Source organism: Prunus avium, chromosome 2 (genome assembly GCF_965620075.1).
Source record: "Prunus avium chromosome 2, drPruAviu1.hap1.1, whole genome shotgun sequence".
In the NCBI taxonomy this organism is placed as follows: Eukaryota; Viridiplantae; Streptophyta; class Magnoliopsida; order Rosales; family Rosaceae; genus Prunus; species Prunus avium.
The window spans coordinates 23871884-23894085 of NC_142285.1; the positions used below are offsets into that span (position 1 = coordinate 23871884).

Consider the following 22202-nt stretch of genomic DNA (forward strand, 5'->3'; position numbering starts at 1 on the left):
GAATTCGAACTTGGATGCAAAAGACCTGACTCACTGCTCAACCCAAGTCTGCATTAATTAACAAAACCTTAAGAACAAAAAAGAAACAATTTTATTTTATTTGTTCCTCTTTGACTGGTGCAAAATTGCAGCTTCCTTTTTGGGCATAAGATCTCCGGTGCCTTACGCATTGAGAAAATTTGTGAAGAAATCCAAACTAGAATCTGGGATGAACTTTGCATTTGGAGGGACAGGTGTTTTCGATACATTGGTCAGTGGACCAAACTTGACCACTAAAAACGACTTTTTCGAACAACTGCTTCAACAAAGAGTCTATGCCATAAACGACGTCGTTAACTCGTCCATTGCTCTTGTATCAGTTGCGGGGAACGACTACGCTGCTCATTTTGGTAGACCAGGCAACGACACAAAGGTAAGTGGTTAATCTAAGGGCTCGTTTGGTACACAGGACTGTCTTGGCATGGACTATGCTTAGGGACTGGCTTGGCTTGGTCTAAGTTGGATAACACTTATCATGCGTTTGGTGTATGCTTGGACTAGGACTAGATTTTTTTTTTTTTTTCAAAACTATCTATGTATATGTATATATGTATAACTACATGTATTATGTATGTGTACATATGTATTTTATAATATATGTGACATGTATGTGTATATACATGTATATATGTATATTATAAATAATATAAACATATGTGTATATATATATATATATGTATTATACCCATGTATATATGTATATAATATATATATATATAATATACATGTATTTTATAATATATATACATGTATATACATGTATGTGTACATATATATATATATATATATATATATATATATGCATACAATATGCATATATAATATATGTGTATATAGGTGTATATATGTATATTATAATATATACATGGGTATAATACATACACATGTATATATGTGTGTATATGTATACTATAATACACACATGGGTATAATATATATACACATATATGTATATATACGTGTATATATATATATGTATTATAATATATAATATATATATATATAATATACATATACATATATACACGTATGCTATTATTATAATATTAATATGTATATGTGTATATTATAATAATAATATACATGTATATATGTATATGTATATTATATATATTATATATGTATATATGTGTATGTATATATATACATATATGATATATTTATGTGTATATATTTACATTAATAATAATAATATATGTTATTAATTTTACAATATAATATATGCATTTTATACATTGGTGAGAATTGGGACTAGCTAATCCTCCCCTTCCACATGAGATTAGTAGTCCCCTCCTAAGGAGGTGTTTTTGGTGGGCCCGGTATTAGCAATCCCATCTAAGACTAGGATTAGATAAAACAAACATGGTACTAAATTTAGTCCAAGCCAGTCCAAGCCAATCCTGTGTACCAAACGAGCCCATAATGGTTTTATTGTCGTAAGTGCGTTTTGGTACAGTGTTCTGCTATTTAAATTTTTTGTTTCAAAATAATTAATTCAGGCACTTGATATAATTCCTCAATTCTATTAGCTTGTTCTTGTTTTGTTGTTGTTTATATTACTCTCTTGCATTGGTGTATTAACATTTCTTCTAAGTAACATCTAATATAAAAAGTTATTAACGTAATGGAATTTTAATTTTTGTTAAAAAAATATAGAAATGTCACTTGAGCTTACACACCAATTTCAATAATAATTTAATGTCAACAGACGAATCATGGAATTTGAAAAATCGAGATGACATCTCTTAATAATTTTTTTTATACAAGCGATAATATACTCTAAATTAATATGTTGTTATTGTATTGTAATTATCTCAATTATAACAAGATGTCATTGTTGAACAATAACATGATGGGTATACGTACACTACTATTAATTTTTCTCGAGGAGTTATGTTTGCTTTTTTACATATATTCAAATTCAAGATTCCATCATTTTCTAGGGAACTTTAATCAAACACAAGATTTTTTACATACATGATATATTGAATTTTGAAGAGACTTTATACTAACTTGATCGCACTCGTCGTATCTTCCAAATGACAGGATTTGGCAATGTTTACTAAATCTATTATTAAGCAGCTTACTGTTGCATTCCTAAGAGGACACAAATTAATGTGCAAACAACCAATTAAAAATACCCGCAAGTGCACGAGTCTATTGAAGTATAGATTATACAAGTACGGGGTCGATCCCACGAAGAACTTGTCGGTTGCCTATAAGTTCTAATTCGAGTACAAAGAGAACACTTAACTAACACACCACAATGCACAAATGCAAATTTGAAACTAAAAGAAAAGTAAAAGAAACGTAAAAGAAACAAACAAAACAAAAAGAAGAAAATGTGCTGTGAACAGTACCAGCGACCGGTCGTTGGTTGTAAAGCGACCGGTCGTTTTTGGTCTGGCGACCGGTCGTTAGGTAGAAGCGACCGGTCGTTTTTGGGCAGAGTCGAAACTCAAATTTTGACGTGAAAAGCGACCGGTCGTCAGGTAAAAGCGACCGGTCGTTTTTGGGCGGAGTCGATTTCTCTGTTTTTCAGTTTCGACCTCTGTCCAATGTTTTGCCTATAACTTTCCAACCGTACGTCCAAAATTCACGTTCTTTATACGGTTGGATTCAGCACAGAAACTTCAAGAATACAGCGCGGACCAAAAGTCCAAAACAATTACGGAAACAAATAAAATTCAGTAACAAAGACACATAACGTGTCGAACACGCAACTCACACACACATTTGGGGGGGGGGGGGGGGTTTGATTTGGTTCAAGTGATCTATTTCTATTGCATGTAAGTAAATGGACTCCGAATTTAAATGAGAATGGCAGAGATGAATTATCAAAGAGTGGAAACAAATTGTAACAAACACTAGGGTTTCGGAATCCACCCTAAACAATTCTACCCAAGTTCATGAATACTCAAGTGATGAACTCTAAACGTGTTGATGAAGATGTTCGCAATCAAGACCAGTACGAGTGGCTCAAGATGCATTGATTCTCTCTAATGTACGTAAAGTGCAGTACGAGTGCTACAATACTTGTGCCTTCCCTATAATCGAATCTATGTGTGCTTAGTACTTTGATTCAATTACAAGAAAAACCCATTAAGTTCAAAGAGAATATGAACATCACAAGAACCCTAATAGCATGGTGTTTACATTAGGTATTCAAGAAACCAATTCACATGGATGATTCTTACTTCATCCATTTATTGCTTAGGATAACATGAAGATACACATAATCCCAACAATCTCAAGAAGCATGCTTTCAAAGGTGATCAATCAAAGAAAAACATACATCAAGGATAGATTAATTTGGTGAATTGGAATTCATCAACAATATCTAGAAATTCATACACTCAAGCATCAAAACAATAAGGTAATCATGTTTAGGGCTTCAACCTAAGCCCTAGCTATGGAGTTTAGTTCCTCATAATCATTTCAAACACAAATTCGAAATATAACTAGTAAGAGTTTACAGATTTGGAAATGATGAAAGCTTGAAGTCTTCAATGGTGGAAGTCTTCCCCCTTCTTCCTGCGGCTGCACCTCCTTCTCCTTCCTTAGCTTTTAGCTCTCCAATCTGCTCCTCAATTGTGGAATGATGTAATGAATCCCATACCCCCGTTGAAAAACCTCTCCAATATCAGATTGCACTTCCCTTTTGCCTCCCTCTCTCCTCCTTTCCAGCTTTGCTTTTAGTATTATATTTCCAAAATCTTCACCCATCATCCTTTGTCTCCTTTGTCATGATGAAGCCTTGACTTCACAAAGATGCCAAATGCTTCAGAATATATCTCTTTTACAAAGGTAATTCCTTGTTACCAAGAGTTATGGTAACAAGAAATTAAGATGACACAAAGGAGGTGAAAGCTGGCCAAAATCGGATTTCCAGAGCTGTGGTGACATGCTGGATTGGTTGGATAGGCAATACTTGTCCAATGGAGCTCAAATTTGGATCTGTTGTAGTTAACATCCATTGGAACAAGTCTCATGAAGATCATGACCTCATCCGAGCACCAGAGCATGTTGATCCCAGGCCAAGAAGTTGACCTACGAAAATGAACAAAAACAAAGTTTATAACCAATAATGCACTTTTAGCTCATTTTCATTCCAACCAAGGTAAAATCTAAGAAAACACAAAAAGGAAGTAAAAAGCTATAAAATGTCAAGAACTAACTCAAAATAGTGGGTGAATAACATGAAAAATCATGTGTAAAAATGAACCGAACAAACTTCCCAAACTTATCTTTTGCTAGTCCTCGAGCAAAACAGAAACTAAAACAAGACTCGAAACAAACTTTCCGAACACTTTCCAAAGAGAGAGTGACTCATGCAAACGACTCAAAAGTTTTCACAAGAAAAACTCAGTTTAGACATTAGTCACAAGTCGGCAAAGTTCAGAACACAAGATGCTCAAGTGTAGTAGTGTGATGGCCAAATGAAACTCATTCTCCAATTTCAGTTTTCACACAACTTCAAAAATCATACCAAGCACAAATGTAACTTCAAATCTCACCAAAGTTGTCCTCTCACAAATGAATCACTCGGAAGAGGGTTACAATGCATCACTCAATAGTAAATATGAGAATAGAGTTAAACCATAAGGGACTTAACTCAAAATTAGCAAGATGGAAAACATGCATGAATATGATCTCAAGAAGGATGCTAAACACTTAAAAGCTGAAAAATGTGTGCAAATCAACCACATGACATTTAGGATCAATTTAGGTCTTTATTATAGGTTGTAATGGGGCTAAGGGTGCAAGGTGAGTAAGAAATGAAGGATATGGATACAACAAAGTCCAAGGAACTCACAATGTAAGAGCATATAATCGTTGACTAAAAGACTTTGAAACATCACGCTTGAGATTTTCACTCATTTTTTGGTGATCAAATAGACCACAAAGCCTTATACCTCCACTAATTACGATTCACACTCCTTCCTTCCATTCGAACAACCAAGAAACATGGAATTGAATTTGAAACCATTGCCACTTAACCACAACTTTTCTCTTTTCTTTCACCCTTTGAGTGAAGTACTTTTTTTTTTTTTTTTTGGATAGAATGTAATAACCCTTCCCAAACTTAGCATGAAAAACACATCTAAATTAAAGCTCACGAGTTCCTTAGAAAGGTGAATTCTTGTTTTTCAGGCTAAGGCTAGAAGTAATAATTGGTTACTTGAAAGAAAAGGCATACATATAGGCTCAAGGTGGTTAACAATGGAAAATCATGCTTAAGCATGCATAGGGTTAGCTTGAAAGGCACAAACGGTCCAAAGAGGGCCTTAATATCATTTCTCAAATGTCATGTAATCAAATTGCACAAGAATGAGTGACTTTTAAGTGCTCAACCAAATCAATGAATAATGAGATCAAACAACAACTCAGATGACAAGAAAAGTAAGAATATGTGTATAACACTCATGAATTGAAGCAAAAGGCTCAAAGCTCACATTATATGGTTATACAAGTCTAATTCATGCTTGATACAATTCTTTGGATCATGCAAGTCCCTCAACTAGAGAATTATGAAACAAATGGTAAGTGCGTAGAAGGTTTCAAACATATCATGCTAGAACGATGCCATTTAGTGAATAAATTTTTTTTTTTCTTAATTTTTTTTTTATTTTTACAGCATTTTCAATCAAGTCATTTAAACATTCATCACAATCTCATCATATATGTCCGGAAAGTGACTTAAGAACAAAAAGACTCAAAACAGAAAAGAAAACAAAATAAAAGAAAGTAAGAATTTAAGTGAAACGAAAAAGACTTGCTATCCCTTCCCAAACTTTGAACAAACATTGTCCTCAATGTTAAAGAATTCAGGCATCAACAACGTTATAACAAGAATTAAAGGGAATAAAGCAAGTAAATACAAGAACAAACACGAAAAACAACTACAACACGGTTGCAAAAACAAAAACAAAAACGAAACCAAACAGAAACAAATAAAACAGTAAGCCCTAACAACAGTCTTACACATGCAGAAATCCAACCCAATGAAACGCACAAACCAAATGAAAGCCCAAAAGCGAAGAAAGTAAATAAAACAAAGAAACCAAGTCAGAAGCACAAAGAGCGAGGACTCAGTAAAATAGAAAAAGTGGGCCCTGAAGTCTCGACACCTGTGAGTCACGGGATACAAAATGAGAGACGTGTCGACAAGCAGAGGTCCCTCTCACGTCCCAAAGCCAGAATTATTGGCTTCATAGGAAGGCGTGACGACTTTCGTTTCTCAAAAACGCTGAAAGGCGGGACTGTAATTAAAGGGGTTGGGGACCAGGTGAGGTGACCTAAGGGGATAGGCCGTAAGGGCCGCGCAAAACGCAGAAGCGCAGTGGCTAGGGTTACGTAAAAACTAACTCTATAAAAGAAGAAGAGAAAGAGTTGGGGAAAAACACACAAACGCAGAAACACACAACAGAGAAAAGAAAGAACAAAAGAAAAGAAAGTTCAAATGGCTTCTTCCTACCCATTCTCGCTGGACCTCAACCTAGCTCCACCGACTCAGACTCGGGGCCAAGCAGTGGCACCAGTGTGGATGCCCTACTTTGCCTCCGCACGGGGGCCCGTGACAGTGAATGACTCGATACTGCTGGACAACGATGTTGCCCTTGGAGTGGCTAGAAATCTAGTGACTCCCAAGGATATACGGGTGCTGGGAGCAAGGGATGACAACCGGGTCGTGAGCGATGCTCTGGCACTAAGCGTGCAAAGCGCGGCAACAATCGCAAGTGTGGGTCATCGCCTAATTGCGAAGTCCCATGAGGTGGAGGTGCTAAGAGGTCAGCTGGCGGCGAAGTGAAGTATGGTGGAAGAGTGCCAGAGTATTATTAAAAGTTTAAAAAGGGAAAGGGCAAGGATAGTGGAGGTGAATCGACACCAGCTGGAGGCGTTGCGGGAAGAGAACAAAAATCTCTCAAAGATGGTAAGTGTTTACGCCCATGACATGAGAAAGCAGCTGGAGGACCTGGACCAACCGGGTAAACGCAAGAAAACAGATCGCGAGAGTAGGTACGCTCAAGCTAAGAGTGCGATCTTTGGGAGCTCGAGTGATGAGCCCCAAGAGGCTGTGCGTGAAGCCCCGGAAGAGGATAGCCATAGGGCTAAACTCAAAGGTCCAATGGCCGAGACACCGAGCACTGTGAAAGAATAATTTCTAATGTATTAGTGGTGTGCCTGGTTGTCTTTGCCCTTTCCGTGTATTTGTTTTTTGTTTGTTTTTGTTTTTGTTTGTTTGTTTTTTTTTTAAATTTTAAATTTCTCGTTTCCGGAAATAAAATAAAAGAAAGTTGCAAAAGACAAAGAAGAAAAAGAAAACGCACTTCCCCAAACCGGAATAAAAGGAATGCGACAAACGAAAAAGACACAAATCAAAAAGTGCAGACAGAAAAATCAATGGCATCCCCAGATATTCATATTGATGACCTTAACCTTGAGTTGTCGCTTGCACCACCAAATGCCCAGAAACGGGCTCCTCCAAACCCTATATTCCCAAACTCCTCTTACCACCATGGCTCAGCCTCAAACTTCTCTGAGGCGGTGCCGCGTAGGGCAGTATTGCCGGAGGGCATGACTGTCAGCAGACTTACAGTTGCAGATCATCTGCATGTGGCGCAGAGGTCTGACCAGATGGCAGTGGATGAGTCCCACAATCTAACCGTGCTCAACGCGGTCTCGGCCACAAATTTGGGCATGCGCCTATTGGCGAGAACACGGGAGTGCGGGGCACTGAGTGAGGAGGTGGCGGCCCTGAAAGCTCTGGTGGCGGACCTGCAGAAGCGGCTCTACAGCGCCAACCAGCATGTAGAGATGCTGCAGAAAAGGAACGAAGATCATGTAGAGCTGCTGCAGATTCTACAAGCAAGAACAGACAGAGGCAATTAGCAGAAGCCTCTGGTGGCGCAGAATGCAACAATGAACATGTGATTAGGAATTTACTGTACGCATTTTCACTAGTATGTATGTAATCACATGTTATGAAATAGAAGAAGCATTCACGCCCAATTCTGATTGTGCATTAATGAATTGAAAACACTTCCCAAACTTATAATATGCCACAATTATACCCAAAAAAAATTAACCACAATGCCAGAATATTAACCACAATTATGCACAAATATGCCACAATTCAAAAGAAAAACAAGTTAGAAACAAGAAAAAGTAGTAAGAAAAACAATTAGAGTCAGAAAATCAAAGAGAAAGAACAAGAAAAAAAAATGAAACTTTACCTTGGTTGGCTTGGAACCCTAACTGCAAATCTCTCAAGAATTGATGAAATACTTGAGGGAAAAAAAAAATGAGAAGAGACAAGAGGGAAAAGAAGAAAAACAAAAATAAAAATCGCAACGAGCGACCGGTCGCAAGTGCAAAGCGACCGGTCGTTCTGAAACAGATTCAAAAGAAGAGAAAAAAACGACGAGCGACCGGTCGCAAATCAAAAGCGACCGGTCGTTTTGAAATAGGTTCAATTTTTCTAAAACACCAAACGAGCGACCGGTCGCAAGGCAAAAGCGACCGGTAATTTTTATACAGAATAAAAATTTTATTTTGTGCGAATCGCGACCGGTCGCAAGACATGTACGACCGGTCGTTTTCCTTTTTTTTTTTTTTTTTTTTTTTTTTTTAGGGACTTACCTTCCCAACTCAGTGTTGCATCCCAGCAGGTACATCAATGAAGTGGAGCACTTCATCTTCTTGATGCAAAACATTTTCGTGGTAGATTTTCAACCTATGCCCATTAACCTTCGATTCATTTCCCGTGCTAATATGTCGGATATCAACTGCACGATAGGGGTAGACATTAGTAATAATATACGGGCCCGTCCAACGGGATCGAAGCTTACCTGGAAAAAGCTTGAACTTAGAGGTAAAGAGTAATACTCTTTGCCCTATTTCAAACGACTTCCTAATGATATGCCTATCATGAAACGCCTTTGTTTTTTCCTTGTAAATTTTTGCGTTCTCATAAGCATCATTGCGAAGCTCGTCCAGTTCGCTCAGTTGTAACCTTCTGATATTTCCTGCTTCCTTCATGTCGAAGTTGTACTTCTTAATTGCCCAAAGGGCCCTGTGTTCAAGCTCGACAGGTAAATGACAAGGTTTACCAAAGATTAAGCGAAATGGAGACATACCGATTGGAGTTTTGTAAGCAGTTCGGTAGGCCCAGAGAGCATCGTTAAGGCGCAAAGACCAATCCTTTCGAGTAGGACGAACAGTCTTCTCTAATATATGCTTCACCTCTCTGTTAGAAATTTCCACTTGTCCACTAGTTTGAGGGTGATAGGGGGTGGACACCTTGTGAGTTATGCCATACTTCTTGAGTAGGGTCTCAAATGATCGGTTGCAAAAATGGGATCCCCCATCACTAATGATGGCCCTCGGTGTTCCAAACCTACAAAAGATATTGGCTCGAAGAAAGCTAAGAACAACTTTCGCATCATTAGTCTTGGTTGGAATTGCTTCCACCCATTTTGAAACATAATCAACCGAAGTAGAATAAATAGATTTCCAAAAGATGAAGGAAATGGACCCATGAAATCTATTCCCCAAACATCAAATATTTCAACAATTAGAATTGGATTTAAAGGCATTTGATTTCGAGATGAAATGTTACCCATCCGTTGACACCTATCACAAGATAGACAGAATTGTGAGGCATCTTTGAACAAGCTTGGCCAATAGAATCCACTTTGCAAAACTTTTAATGCTGTCTTCTTGGCTCCAAAGTGGCCACCACATGCGTTCGAGTGACAGAATGTGAGTATGGACTGAGATTTGGTCTCGGGAACACATCGCCTAATCACGGAGTCCGAACAATACTTCCACAAATATGGGTCATCCCACACATAGGACTTGGTGGTTTTCAGCAATTTGTCCTTTTGACCTCTTGACAAGTCCCTTGGTATATTTCCTGTAGCAAGAAAATTGATAATGTCAGCATACCATGGGTCAGAAACTTGTAATGCAAAAAGTTGCTCATCAGGAAAGGATTCACGAAGAGGAAGAGTGTCTTCTTCGGTATTGGAGTTAGTGATCAATCGGCTAAGGTGGTCAGCTACCACATTTTCCGATCCCTTCTTATCTCTGATTTTTATATCAAACTCTTGGAGCAACAAAACCCATCGTATCAATCTTGGTTTTGCTTCCTTCTTTGCCAAGAGATATTTCAAAGCTGCATGATCAGTAAAAACAATTACTTTAGAGCCTATCAAGTACGAACGAAATTTCTCTAAAGCAAAAATTACAGCTAAGAGCTCTTTCTCAGTAGTTGAATAGTTCAACTGAGCATCATTAAGGGTTCGGCTTGCATAATATATGGCATGCAATCTCTTCTCAACTCTTTGTCCCAATACAGCTCCAACTGCAAAATCAGATGCATCACACATTAATTCAAAAGGTAAATTCCAATTTGGAGGCATAATGATAGGTGCAGTTGTGAGAAGAGTTTTGAGCTTTTGAAAAGCTGCCAAACATTCATCATTAAAATCAAAATTTGCATCTTTGGCAAGCAAGCTACACAATGGTCGAGAGATCTTAGAAAAATCTTTTATGAATCTTCTATAGAACCCGGCATGTCCTAAGAAGGATCGGATCTCTTTCACTGATGTGGGAGGTGGCAAACCGCTTATCACATCAACTTTGGCTCTGTCAACCTCAATGCCTTGACTGGAAATCACATGACCTAAAACAATTCCCTGTTGTACCATGAAATGACACTTTTCCCAATTGAGAATTAAGTTGCATTCCCGGCATCTTTGCAAAACTAAAGACAAGTTGTTAAGGCATGATTCAAATGAATGACCAAACACACTAAAATCATCCATGAATACTTCAATAAATTTTTCTACCATATCGGAGAAAATACTCATCATGCATCGTTGGAAGGTGGCCGGGGCATTACACAATCCAAATGGCATACGCCGGTAGGCGAAGGTACCATAAGGACATGTGAATGTCGTCTTGTGTTGGTCTTCAGGAGCGATGGCAATTTGGTTGTATCCTGAATAGCCATCCAAGAAGTAGTAGTAACTGTGACCTGCAAGACGTTCAAGCATTTGGTCAATAAATGGTAATGGAAAATGATCTTTTCGGGTGGCGGTATTTAATTTTCTATAATCAATACAAACACGCCATCCCGTTTTGACACGAGAAGGAATAAGTTCATTTCCCTCATTTCTTACAACAGTTATTCCTGACTTTTTAGGAACCACTTGGACCGGGCTTACCCACTTGCTATCGGAAATAGGATAAATTATACCCACATCCAATAGCTTCAGAATTTCTTTTCGGACTACCTCTGTCATGATTGGGTTTAACCTGCGTTGAGCATCTTTTGTGGGTTTGGAATCAATTTCCAATAAAATTCTATGCATGCATCTTGTTGGGCTTATGCCCTTGATGTCCGCAATACTCCAACCAATTGCTCCCTTGTGTTCTCTTAACACTTGCATCAACTTCTGTTCATTTTCCACATTGAGATTGCTAGCAATAATCACGGGCAATGTCTCTGTTTTACCTAAATAAACATACTTCAAGTGGGATGGCAATGGTTTGAGCTCTAACTCGGGTGCCCTGTCAAGAGAAGGAACAAGCTTTTCAGTATTGACTGGTAAAGGTATAAAATTTGGAGTGTACTTACGTGGTATGGCTGGACATGCATCAAGGAATTTCACAGCCTCAAGTAACTCATCGTCAACAATTTCAGCAACTTGAGGATTTTGTGTCAACACCTTTTCTAATGAATCTGTCCCATGAGTACTATTAAATGTATTTTGCACAATATGACACAATGTATCAATACGAAAACATTCATGTTCATCATTGGGGAGTTTGAAGGCATCATATACTTTGAACTTTATTGTTTCCCCTTGAACTGTCATTGTCAATGTTCCTTGTCGAACATTGATCACAGTATCTGCAGTGGCCATGAAAGGGCGGCCAAGAATTAATGGAAGATCCGCACCCGGAATAGGGGCTTCTTCCATTTCTAGCACCAAAAAGTCAGCTGGTAAAATGAGATCATTTACTTTCACAAGTACATCTTCCAAAATTCCTCTTGGATATCTCACTGATCGGTCCGCCAATTGAATGCTGACAGAAGTTGGTTTAAGATCACCTAAGTTAAGGGCTTCAAAAACAGAATAAGGCATCAGATTAATTGAAGCACCTAAATCAAGTAAAGCTTTGTCAAACAATTTATCTCCAATAATGCAAGGAATTGTAAAACTTCCTGGATCTTTTAATTTGGGAGGGAGCTTCCTTTGCAAAACAGCAGAAGCTTCTTCCGTTAGTGCAACCGTTTCATGATCTTGGAATCTCCTCTTGTTGGTGCAAAGGTCCTTCAAGAACTTTGCATAACTCGGAATTTGCTTGATTGCATCCAGGAGAGGAATATTGACTTGCACTTTTCTGAAGGTTTCCAATATTTCCTTGGCTTGTTGAATTTTTTTGGAACTCATAAGCTTGTGAGGAAAAGGAGCACGTAAGATTTCTTCGTCAGTAGGTTCACAACTTACCTTCTCCTTTCTTGCCCTTCTTGCAAGTTCATGCTTTGGGATCCACTCGGATGAAGAAGCTGGTTGCTTATCTTTCTCTTTGTTGGTTTCATCCTTTTCTTTAGGCTCAGCCACTTGTTCAACCTGCATGTCATCAACATTTTGAATCAAATCTTTAGAACCATCAATTTCACCAATTACCTTACCAGTTCTCAAGGTAACTGCTTGAACATGCTCCCGCCCAGTTGGATTAATCACTGGTTGGCTAGGCATCATACCAGGTTCCCTTTGACTCAAAGCTGTAGCAATTTGTCCCACTTGAGTTTCTAGATTGGCAATGGCCTTATCCGTTTTCTGCATGTGGGTGTCATTCCTTTGCATGTAGCTTTTTGTCTCAGTGATGAAACTATCTGTGTTTCTAGCCATGGAAGCAACAAGTTCTTCCAAAGATTTTCCTGTAGATTGTGGTTGAGGTGGTGGTTGTGGTGTATTGTAGTATTGCATTTGACCTTGAGGTGGGTGAGTTGGCCCTTGAGGTGGTTGAGTTGGCCCTTGTTGAACATTTGGATTGTCGGTCCACCAAAAGTTTGAATGATTTCTCCACTCCGGATTGTATGTTTGTGGGAAATATTCATTCATAGTCAACTCATTCTGAAATGAGCCAAATGCATTTGCTTCCTCCATCACAAATTTATTGGAGTATTCTTGCATAGTAAGTTCCACAATTTCAGTTGCGGCTGCCATTGGTGATGGTGGAGATGACTCGTCGGATGTTCCTATAAGAAAAAGAAACAAAAACAAATCAAGATAAAATGAAACAACAATCAATAAACAAAAATAAAACTAAGTACTCTAAACATACTCAAACAAAACAGATAAGCAGCCGTGCCAGTTCCCCGGCAACGGCGCCAAAAATTGTTGCATTCCTAAGAGGACACAAATTAATGTGCAAACAACCAATTAAAAATACCCGCAAGTGCACGAGTCTATTGAAGTATAGATTATACAAGTACGGGGTCGATCCCACGAAGAACTTGTCGGTTGCCTATAAGTTCTAATTCGAGTACAAAGAGAACACTTAACTAACACACCACAATGCACAAATGCAAATTTGAAACTAAAAGAAAAGTAAAAGAAACGTAAAAGAAACAAACAAAACAAAAAGAAGAAAATGTGCTGTGAATAGTACCAGCGACTATTAAGCTCATAATTTCATACATATACATGCCCAATTTACTTACTTCTTTTGCTTAGTTTCTTATAATTTTGAGTTATTTGCCTCCCTTTGTGTGTTTTGTAGGCCAAAAGAGCAAGAGAGCATAATTCATGCAATTCATGCATGTTAAGGCCTAATTTGGATGAAGAGAAGAAGAGCTTAAAGACAAACTCATTTTGGCTACAGCCCCCTGCCAGTCCAGTTCCGTAGGTCATATTGCAAGCTTTGTTTCAGCAACCTACATAGCTCGGATGAGGCAACATTCTTAATGAAAGTTGTTCCAATGGGTGTGTACTATAACATATCCAAAATTCAGCCCCATTGCATAAATCTGGAGTCCGTCACCTAGCAAACACAGATCCATGCTCAGGATGGATTTTTGTCAGCGAGCAAACTGAGTTAGCAATTTGTTTCGGCCTTAACTTCCTCCTCCGAGCTTGGATTGGGCCAATACTTGTGTGGTTGGATCATACACATTCTGAAATTTACAATGGACATCTTAAAGTCTTCATTTGATTCAGCCTAGCCCAAGTTGTAAGCCCTTGAAGTTGCTGGTCATGCTGACCTCAGGATGAGCTGGTTGGAAGCTTGGTCATGGTGAGCTAGGCATGAGCTATTGTAGCTGGTTGGAAGCTTGGTCATGGTGACATGAAGATGAGCTAGGGCTGCTGGTGGGATTTATTGGTGAAGTGCATCAACCAATTCAGATTTTATAATGCAAGTGTTGTATGCATTAGTGAAGTGCATCAACCAATTCATCTTTTATAATGCAAGTGTTGTATGCATTAGCCATATTGAATTCAGATTTATCATTATGCTTATAAGTTAACATGCTTGTTTGAATGATTGATCACCATTAGAACTTGTTTGTTAACTATCTTGGTTTGAATTAAGAGTATACACCATGCTTTAATTCGAATTGAACTATGAATAGGAAGAGTATGTATGGACATTCGACAACAGGGATTAGATACATACTTGGTTGTTTAAAATGTTCTTCTATGCTTAATGGGTTCCTAATGCTTAATTTTAGGTTAGACAACAAATGATCAAATTAGGGAATTAGGAACACAAGGTTAGGACCAAACACCATGGCCTAATCATACTTTAGCTAGAATCAATCTTTGAATCTGAATTAGACTTGTTACTTGAATCTTTATAACCCAGAATTGAATTGTTATGGTGATTCGAATGCCCTAGTCTCAAAATCTGTTTTCCAACTCTTAAAACCACTCTTTGTTACATTTGTTTACTTGTTTTTGTTTGCAATTTCATTTTGCTTCTTTTGTTCAACAATCACAACCACTCTTGTTTTAAATTCTGTTTTAGACATAACCTCCTACTTTCTTGAATTTGGTAATCTAAGTACATAACTAGTTTTAACTTCTCAGTCTTCGTGGGTACGACCTCGTACTTGTCTTGCTATACTACTAATTGCCCCGTACAATTGCGAGTTAACATAATATTAACAACAGCAACCGGTCGTTGGTTGTAAAGCGACTGGTCGTTTTTGGTCTGGCGACCGGTCATTAGGTAGAAGCGACCGGTCGTTTTTGGGCAGAGTCGAAACTCAAATTTTGACGTGAAAAGCGACCGGTCGTCAGGTAAAAGCGACCGGTCGTTTTTGGGCAGAGTCGATTTCTCTGTTTTTCAGTTTCGACCTCTGTCCAATGTTTTGCCTATAACTTTCCAACCGTATGTCCAAAATTCACGTTCTTTATACGGTTGGATTCAGCACAGAAAATGCAAGAACACATTGCGAACCAAAAGTCCAAAACAATTACGGAAACAAATAAAATTCAGTAACAAAGACACATAACGTGTCGAACACGCAACTCACACACACATTTTGGGGGGGGGGGGGGGGGGGTTTGATTTGGTTCAAGTGATCTATTTCTATTGCATGTAAGTAAATGGACTCCGAATTTAAATGAGAATGGCAGAGATGAATTATCAAAGAGTGGAAACAAATTGTAACAAACACTAGGGTTTCGGAATCCACCCTAAACAATTCTACCCAAGTTCATGAATACTCAAGTGATGAGCTCTAAACGTGTTGATGAAGATGTTCGCAATCAAGACCAGTACGAGTGGCTCAAGATGCATTGATTCTCTCTAATGTACGTAAAGTGCAGTACGAGTGCTACAATACTTGTGCCTTCCCTATAATCGAATCTAGGTGTGCTTAGTACTTTGATTCAATTACAAGAAAAACCCATTAAGTTCAAAGAGAATATGAACATCACAAGAACCCTAATAGCATGGTGTTTACATTAGGTATTTGTTGCATTCCTAAAAGGATACAATTTAATGTGCAAACAACCAATTAAAAATACCCGCAAGTGCACGAATCTATCGAAGTATAGATTATGTAAGTACGGGGTCGATCCCACGAAGAACTTGTCGGCTTCCTATAAGTTCTAATTTGAGTACGTAAAGAACACTTAATTAGCACACCACAAATGCACAAATGAAAGAGGGAAACTAGAAATGAGTAAAGAAGTGTAAAAGAAATGCAACAACACAAGAAAACTAAAGAAAAACACAAACAGCACTTTTTATCACCCTTTTATCACCCTTTTATCACCTATGAACAGTGCTACAGCGACCGGTCGTGAGGCAGAAGCGACCGGTCGTTTTTGGGCAGAGTCGAAACTCAAATTTTGACGTTAAAAGCGACCGGTCGTCAGGTAAAAGCGACCGGTCGTTTTTGGGCAGATTCGTTTTCTCTGTTTTTCAGTTTCGACCTCTGTCCAGTGTTTTGCCTATAACTTTCCAACCGTACGTCCAAAATTCACGTTCTTTATACAGTTGGATTCAGCACAGAAAATGGAAGAACACAGCGCGGACCAAAAGTCCAAAACAATTACGGAAACAAATAAAATTCAGTAACAAAGACACACCACGTGTCGAACACACAACTCACACACACATTGGGGGGGGGGGGGTTTTGATTTGTTTCAAGTGACCTATTTCTATTGCAAGAAAGTAAATGGACTTTGAATTTAAATGAGAATTGCAGAGATGAAATATCAAAGAGTGGAATTAAAAAGTAACAAACACTAGGGTTTCGGAATCCACCCTAAACAATTCTACCCAAGTTCATGAATACTCAAGTGATGAACTCTAAACGTGTTGATGAAAATGTTCGCAATCAAGGCCATGGGTCGTGGCTCAAGACGCATTGATTCTCTCTAATATACGTAAAGTGCATGGTTCGTGCTACAATACTTGTGCCCTCCCCATAACCGAACCTAGGTATGGTTCGTACTTTGATTCAATTACAAGGAGAACCCATTAAGTTCAAAGAGAATATGAACATCACAAGAATCCTAATAGCATGGTGTTTACATTAGGTATTCAAGAAACCAATTCACATGGATGATTCTTACTTCATCCATTTATTGCTTAGGATAACATGAAGATACACATAATCCCAACAATCTCAAGAAGCATGCTTTCAAAGATGGCCAACCAAGGAAAAACACACATCAAGGATAGATTAATTTGGTGAATTGGAATTCATCAACAATATCTAGAAATTCATACACTCAAGTATCAAAACAATAAGGTAATCATGTTTAGGGCTTCAACCTAAGCCCTAGCTATGGAGTTTAGTTGCTCATACTTATTCCAAATACAAATTCAAAATAAAATTAGAAAGAGTTTACAGATTTTGAGAAAATGATGAAAGCTTCAAGATCATCAATGGTGGAAGTCTTCTTCTCCACTTTTCTTGGCTGCACCTTGGCTTTCTCCAAGCTCCAAAAACTCTCCAAAATCTGCTCTCAATGTGTAGAATTCAGAATTGAATTGCTTTCCACGTTCAAAGGCTCCCTCCATATCTGATTGCCAATTGCTTTTGCTCCTTTTCCCATCTTTTCCTACTCACACTTTTAATATAAAACTCATTCTTTCTCTAAAGCTTTTGCCCATTGTCCCCTTGCCATTATGAAGCATTGACTCACAAAGATGCCAAATACTTCAGAAAATATCTCTTTTACAAAGGTAATTCCTTGTTACCAAGAGTTATGGTAACAAGAAATTAAGATGACACAAAGGAGGTAGAAGCTGGCCAAATCCGGATTTCCAGAGCTGTGGTAACATGCTGGATTGGTTGGATAGGCAATACTTGTCCAATGGAGCTCAAATTTGGATATGTTATAGTTAACATCCATTGGAACAAATCTCATGAAGATCATGACCTCATCCGAGCACCAGAGCATGTTGATCCCAGGCCAAGAAGTTGACCTACGAAAATGAACAAAAACAGAATTTATAACTAATAATGCACTTTTAGCTCATTTTCATTCCAACCAAGGTAAAATCTAAGAAAACACAAAAAGGAAGTAAAAAGCTATAAAATGTCAAGAACTAACTCAAAATAGTGGGTGAATAACATGAAAAATCATGTATAAAAATGAACCGAACAAACTTCCCAAACTTATCTTTTGCTAGTCCTCGAGCAAAACAGAAACTAAAACAAAATTCGAAACAAAACTTTCCGAACACTTTCCAAAGAGAGAGCGACTTATGCAAATGACTTAAAAGTTTTCACAAGAAAAACTCAGTTTAGACATTATTCACAAGGCAGCAAAGTTCAGAACACAACATGTTCAAAGTGTAGTAGTGTGATGGCCAAATAGAACTCATTCTCCAATTTCAGTTTTCACACAACTTCAAAAATCATACCAAGCACAAATGTAACTTCAAATCTCACAAAAGTTGTCATCTCACAAATGAATCACTCGGAAGAGGGGTACAATGCATCAGTCAATAGTAAATATGATAATAGAGTTAAACCATAAGGGACTTAACTCAAAATTAGCAAGATGAAAAACATGCATGAATATGATCTCAAGAAGGATGCTAAACACTTAAAAGTTGAAAAATGTGTGCAAATCAACCACATGACATTTAGGATCAATTTAGGTCTTTATTATAGGTTGTAATGGGGCTAAGGGTGTAAGGTGAGTAAGAAATGAAGGATATGGATACAACAAAGTCCAAGGAACTCACAATGTAAGAGCATACAATCGTTGACTCAAAGACTTTGAAACATCACGCTTGAGATTTTCACTCATTTTTTTTTTTGTGATCAAATAGACCACAAAGCCTTATACCTCCACTAATTATGATTCACACTCCTTCCTTCCATTCGAACAACCAAGAAACATGGAATTGCATTTGAAACCATTGCCACTTAACCACAACTTTTCTCTTTTCTTTCACCCTTTTAGTGAAGTACTCTTTTTTTTTTTTTTTTTTTTCAATTTGGTGTAATAACCCTTCCCAAACTTAGCATGAAAAACACATCTAAATTAAAGCTCATTAGTTCCTTAGAAAGGTAAATTCTTGTTTTTCAGGCTAAGGCTAGAAGTAATAATTGGTTACTTGAAAGAAAAGGCATACATGTAGGCTCAAAGTGGTTACAATGGAAAATCATGCTTAAGCATGCATAAGGTTAGCTTGAAAGGCACAAACGGTCCAAAGAGGGCCTTAATATCATTTCTCAAATGTCATGTAATCAAATTGCACAAGAATGAGTGACTTTTAAGTGCTCAACCAAATCAATGAATAATGAGATCAAACAACAACTCAGATGACAAGAAAAGTAAGAATATGTGTATAACACTCATGAATTGAAGCACAAGGCTCAAAGCTCACATTATATGGTTATACAAGTCTAATTCATGCTTGATACAATTCTTTGGATCATGCAAGTCCCTCAACTAGAGAATTATGAAACAAATGGCAAGTGCGTAGAGGGTTTCAAACATATCATGCTAGAACGATGCCATTTAGTGAATAACAAATTTTTATTTTTTTTTATTTTTTTTTTTATACAAAATTTTCAATCAAGTCATGTAAACATTCATCACAATCTCATCATATATGTCCGGAAAGTGACTTGAAAACAAAAAGACTCAAAACAGAAAAGAAAACAAAATAAAAGAAAGTAAGAATTTAAGTGAAACGAAAAAGACTTGCTATCCCTTCCCAAACTTAGAAATAAACATTGTCCTCAATGTTAAAGAATTTAGGTATCAACAATGTTATAACAAGAAATAAAGGGAATAAATCAAGTAAATACAAGAACAAACAAGAAAAACAATTACAACACAGTTGCAAAACAAAACAAAACAAAATAACACCAAACAAAACCAAACAGTAAGCCCTAACAATAGCCCTACGCACGCAGAAATCCAACCCAAAGAAACGCACAAACCAAAATGAAAGCCCAACCCCAACGAAAGCCCAAAAGCGAAGAAAGTATATGAAACAAAGAAACCAAGTCAGAAGCACAAAGAGCGAGAACTCAAAAAAAATAAAAGAAAAAAGTGGGCCCTGATGTCTCAGCTCCTGTGAGTCACGGGCAACCAAACGAGGGACGTGTCGACAAGCAGAGGTCCCTCGCACATTCCTAAGCCAGAATTATTGCCTTCATAGGAAGGCGTGACGACTTTTGTTTCTTGAAAGCGCTGAAAGGCAGAAATGCAATTAAAGGGGTTGGGGGACAGGTGAGGCGACCTAAGGGGATAGTCCGTAAGGGCCGCGCAAAACGCAGAAGCGCAGCGGCTAGGGTTACGTAGAAACGAACTCTATAAAAGAAGAAGAGAAAGAGTTGGGGAAAAACACACAAACTCAGAAGCACACAAAAGAGAAAAGAAAGAAACCAAAGCAAGAAATCAAATGGCCTCTTCCTACCCATTCTCGCTAGATCTCAACCTAGCTCCACCGACTCAGACTCGGGGCCAAGCAGTGGCACCAGTGTGGATGCCCTACTTTGCCTCTGCACGGGGGCTCGTGACAGTGAATGACTCGATACTGCTGGACAACAATGTTGCCCTTGGAGTTGCTAGAAATCTAGTAACTCCCAAGGATATACGGGTGCTGGGATCAAGGGATGACAACCGGGTCGTGAGCGATGCTCTGGCACTAAGCGTGCAAAGCACCGCAACAGTCGCAAGTGTGGGTCATCGCCTACTTGCGAAGTCCCATGAGGTAGAGGTGCTGAGAGGTCAGTTGGCGGCGGAGCGAAGTATGGTGGAAGAATGCCAGAGTATTATTAAAAGCTTAAAAAGGGAAAGGGCAAGGATAGTGGAGGTGAATCGACACCAGCTGGAGGCATTGCGGGAAGAGAACAAAAATCTCTCAAAGATGGTAAGTGTTTACGCCCATGACATGAGAAAGCAGCTGGAGGACCTGGACCAACCGGGTAAACGCAAGAAAACAGATCGCGAGAGTAGGTACGCTCAAGCTAAGAGTGCGATCTTTGGGAGCTCGAGTGATGAGCCCCAAGAGGCTGTGCGTGAAGCCCCGGAAGATGATAGCCATAGGGCTAAACTCAAAGGTCCAATGGTCGAGACACCGAGCACTGTGAAAGAATGATTTCTAATGTAATAGTGGTGTGCCTGGTTGTCTTTGCCCTTTCCGTGTATTTGTTTTTTATTTATTTATAATTTTTAAATTTCTCGTTTCCGGAAATAAAATAAAAGAAAGTTGCGAAAGACAAAGAAGAAAAACAAAACGCACTTCCCAAACCGGAATAAAAGGAATGCGACAAACGAAAAAGACACAAATCACACTTCCCCAACTGAAATAAAACAAAAACGACAAACTGAAAAGAAATCAAAACATAATGCACCAGAAAACAGGGAGGAAAAGAAAGCAAAGCGAAAGTAGAAATGCTTCCCCTTTAACTGGACGCAACCGCAAATTGCGCAGGAAATGCAAAGTGGTGTCGGCTCCCTTATGAGCATATGTCTATTTAAACCACTTCTCGGTTGAAAGAAGGAGTACCCTGCATTTCATCCTGCAAACTCAAGAAAAACCATCAAATAGTCAAGACAGAAAAATCAATGGCATCCCCAGATATGCTTATTGATGACCTTAACCTTGAGTTGTCGCTTGCACCACCAAATGCCCAGACACGGGCTCCTCCAAACCCTATCTTCCCAAACTCCTCATACCACCATGGCTCAGCCTCGAACTTCTCTGAGGTGGTGCCGCGTAGGGCAGTAATGCCGGAGGGCATGTCTGTCAGCAGACTGACAGTTGCAGATCATCTGCATGTGGCGCAGAGGTCTGACCAGATGGCAGTGGACGAGTCCCACAATCTAACCGTGTTCAACGCGGTCTCGGCCACAAATTTGGGCATGCGCCTACTGGCGAGAACACGAGAGTGCGGGGCACTGAGTGAGGAGGTGGCGGCCCTGAAAGCTCTGGTGGCGGACCTGTAGAAGCGGCTCTACAGTGCCAACCAGCATGTAGAGATGCTGCAAAAAAGGAATGAAGATTATGTAGAGCTGCTGCAGATCCTACAAGCAAGAACAGACAGAGGCAATTAGCAGAAGCCTCTGGTGGCGCAGAATGCAACAATGAACGTGTGATTAGGAATTTTATGTATGCATTTTCAAGTTTATAAATGTAATCACATGTTA

General features: G+C 38.6%; 1 protein-coding gene across 1 annotated transcript in view; it reads left to right on the plus strand.

Moving 5' to 3' along the window:
• The window catches only part of LOC148296675 (GDSL esterase/lipase At5g03610-like), a 29741-nt gene that overhangs the window by 1753 nt on the left and 5786 nt on the right, over window positions 1-22202 (plus strand). Inside the window, exons 4-6 of the mRNA XM_088247716.1 lie at window positions 132-412; window positions 2086-2127; window positions 13058-13061. Coding sequence (XP_088103842.1) covers window positions 132-412; window positions 2086-2127; window positions 13058-13061 — 327 coding nt within the window. The remainder of the gene's footprint in view (window positions 1-131; window positions 413-2085; window positions 2128-13057; window positions 13062-22202) is intronic.